The sequence below is a fragment of the Triticum urartu genome, chromosome 1A, assembly GCF_056163025.1.
Source record: "Triticum urartu cultivar PI428250 chromosome 1A, HENAU_Tu73, whole genome shotgun sequence".
Classification (NCBI taxonomy): Eukaryota; Viridiplantae; Streptophyta; class Magnoliopsida; order Poales; family Poaceae; genus Triticum; species Triticum urartu.
Window position 1 is genome coordinate 326,726,956 of NC_141873.1, and position 2,376 is coordinate 326,729,331.

General features: G+C 56.1%; 1 protein-coding gene across 1 annotated transcript; it reads left to right on the forward strand.

Annotated features, from left to right (window-relative positions):
- Window positions 1-901: 901 nt before the first annotated feature.
- LOC147991073 (uncharacterized) lies at window positions 902-2,168 on the forward strand. Its single transcript, XM_087538516.1, has 3 exons — window positions 902-952; window positions 1,330-1,704; window positions 1,785-2,168. Exons 1-3 carry the CDS (start codon window positions 902-904, stop codon window positions 2,166-2,168), a joined length of 810 nt encoding a protein of 269 aa, XP_087394642.1.
- Window positions 2,169-2,376: the final 208 nt, after the last annotated feature.

The window sequence follows — 2,376 nt, forward strand, 5'->3', positions numbered from 1 at the left end:
AGTGGTTGGCTTCGTAGTTGAGTGGTAGCTTCCTGGTCGAGTGTCTTGAATCCGTCGAGTGGGATACCTTCAAGTCCATTGGAAGGTGACTTCTTCCAGGAATGTCCTTGGGTAGGGCTCTTAGGACAGGTCCATGTCCCTACCCTAGGTACATAGCTTCATCATTAGCCCCCGAATGGATCGAGGTTCGAGTGGGGAAGGAGTTGGGGGTCCTTCCGACTGGTTCTTAGTGTTATACGAATGTCTTGTACTGGATCAATCGTCACAGATGACGTTGTCAACTTCTTTCGGTCACCTTGATCCATTCTTGGTCTCTCGTCGAGTGAATTTCCATACTTGTGGAATACCGAGTGCCGGCATGAGCGGGCTCTTCAGTTTGATGAGTTGTTCTGCAGCCCGCGGATTTTGCGGGATTTGAATTTTGGGAAGCGAGCGGGACGGGGGCGGCCGAAGTAATTGGATGGGATAGGATGGAAGCTCCTCGATCTCCGCGCCACCTTTTTCGCCACGTACCGCGCGCGCCTGTTGCGGGATTTGACGGGATCGCCTGGGCCTACCGGTCAGCCACTCGGAAGCGTCTCCTTATAAGTTGCCGGCTCGGGGCTCCCCAATAGTGTGCTCTCGCCTTTCCTTCTCCCCCCGCAAGGTCCTCTGCCACCTCCGCTCTCACCCTAGCGTCGTAGGTCCGTTCGAGCCTCGCCGGCGACGATGGTGAAGGACAAGACGTCGGCTTTGGAGCGCGCGAAGAAGGCGGCGGTGCAGGGGAAGGGGAAGAAGTCCGCTCGGGGCGGATCTTCCTCGAGGACTGCTCTGCCCAGGGATTGGATCCAGGGCGACTGGATGCCCTCGGTGATTCGGCAGGAAGATCCTGACGACATGGTCGAGGGGGGAGTCATTCCCCATGAAGCTGCGCGTCTCCCGGGGGGAGAAGTCGAACCCCAACCTCATGACGGTGAGTGCATCCTCCTCACCACCCATATCGATCACGGATTTTCTCTATCTCCTCATCCTTTTTTCCGGAGCTTTTTGAACTTCTTCGGAGCGCGGCTCCACCATTTCACTCCCAATTCCATCGTGCATCTTGCGGCTTTCGTTTCCTTGTGCGAAAGTTTCTTGGGTTGCCGCCCTCATTGGGGACTTTTTAAACACATCTTCACTTGCCGTTCCGAATCGGTAAAGAAAGCCAAGTCGAGTGACGAACGGACGCAAGTGATCCAGCTATGCGGGGGCCTGGCGATCCAGATGAGGGGTAAAAGTTCTTTCTCGTCTATCACTTTTCCCGAGTCGGTCCGTGGTTGGCAGTCGACCTGGTTTTATTGCCAAGACTAGGTGACCCCAGGGCAGTCGACTGGTCTTCCCCCTTTCTCTCTGGACCGAGCTCAAAAGCCTGCCTCTCTAAATGTGCTGCTGGAGGAGAAGGCGCAAGTCAAGGTGCTGGTTGGTCGAGTGGTTCAGCTTGTCCGAGAGGGCGTGACCGGCATGGACTTGCTGGAGGTCTTCCTTCGGAGGCGCATCCAACCGCTTCAGGCTCGTGACCACCCTATGTGGCTGTACTCGGGTCTCGACGACACCACTCGGGTTCACCCAGAGGAGGTCACCGACGAGATGCTGGAAGGGTGGCTGTCGAGCATCACAGGGAACAAAGACAACCCCCGAGGAGCCAGGAGGGTTCCCCCGCTTGACAGTACATGCGACGTGGACCAGGTCTGGCCTTGTGTTCCCGACTGAGATCTTGCTTTCTTTGAATCGGTCGACTGACTTTCGACTTGTCTGCTATTCTCCAGACAACTACAGAGATGTACTCGACACCCAACGGAGCACAGGGGCAGGCCGAGGAAGGGGAGGCGAGCGGAGGCGAAAGCGGAGACGAACATGGGGAGTGGGAGTCTGACGGCAAAGGAGAGGGAGACGACGACGTTGACCCCAGCGAAGAGGAGGAGGAGGAGGAAGCTGAACCTCCCCGCTCGGAAAAGCGATCCAAGCTTACACACGACCCTGCGCGGGAACGCGGTAAGGCGACTGCTCCCATTGGGCAGTCGTCGAAGCGCCCTCGGACCTCTTCTCCAGCGCCGACTGAAAAAGCTCCCAAGCACCCCCACGTGACGCCGTCCAAGCCACCCAAGGCTCTGCCCAAGATTAGGATGACTGTCCCCACCATTTCTGGGTAATGATAGAACTTGTTCTCCTTTGTCGACCGTGGACGGATCCTTGGTCGATCCACTGAGCCGACTGACAATCTTTCAAAATTTGCAGTGCTGCTACTTCTGAGATCTCCGCCAAGGATGATGATCAAGAGATGGAAGATGCTGTTACTTCCAACCTTGGTATGATTATTGATGTTCTGCCTTGAATCGACTGACGATTTCTTATAACTCT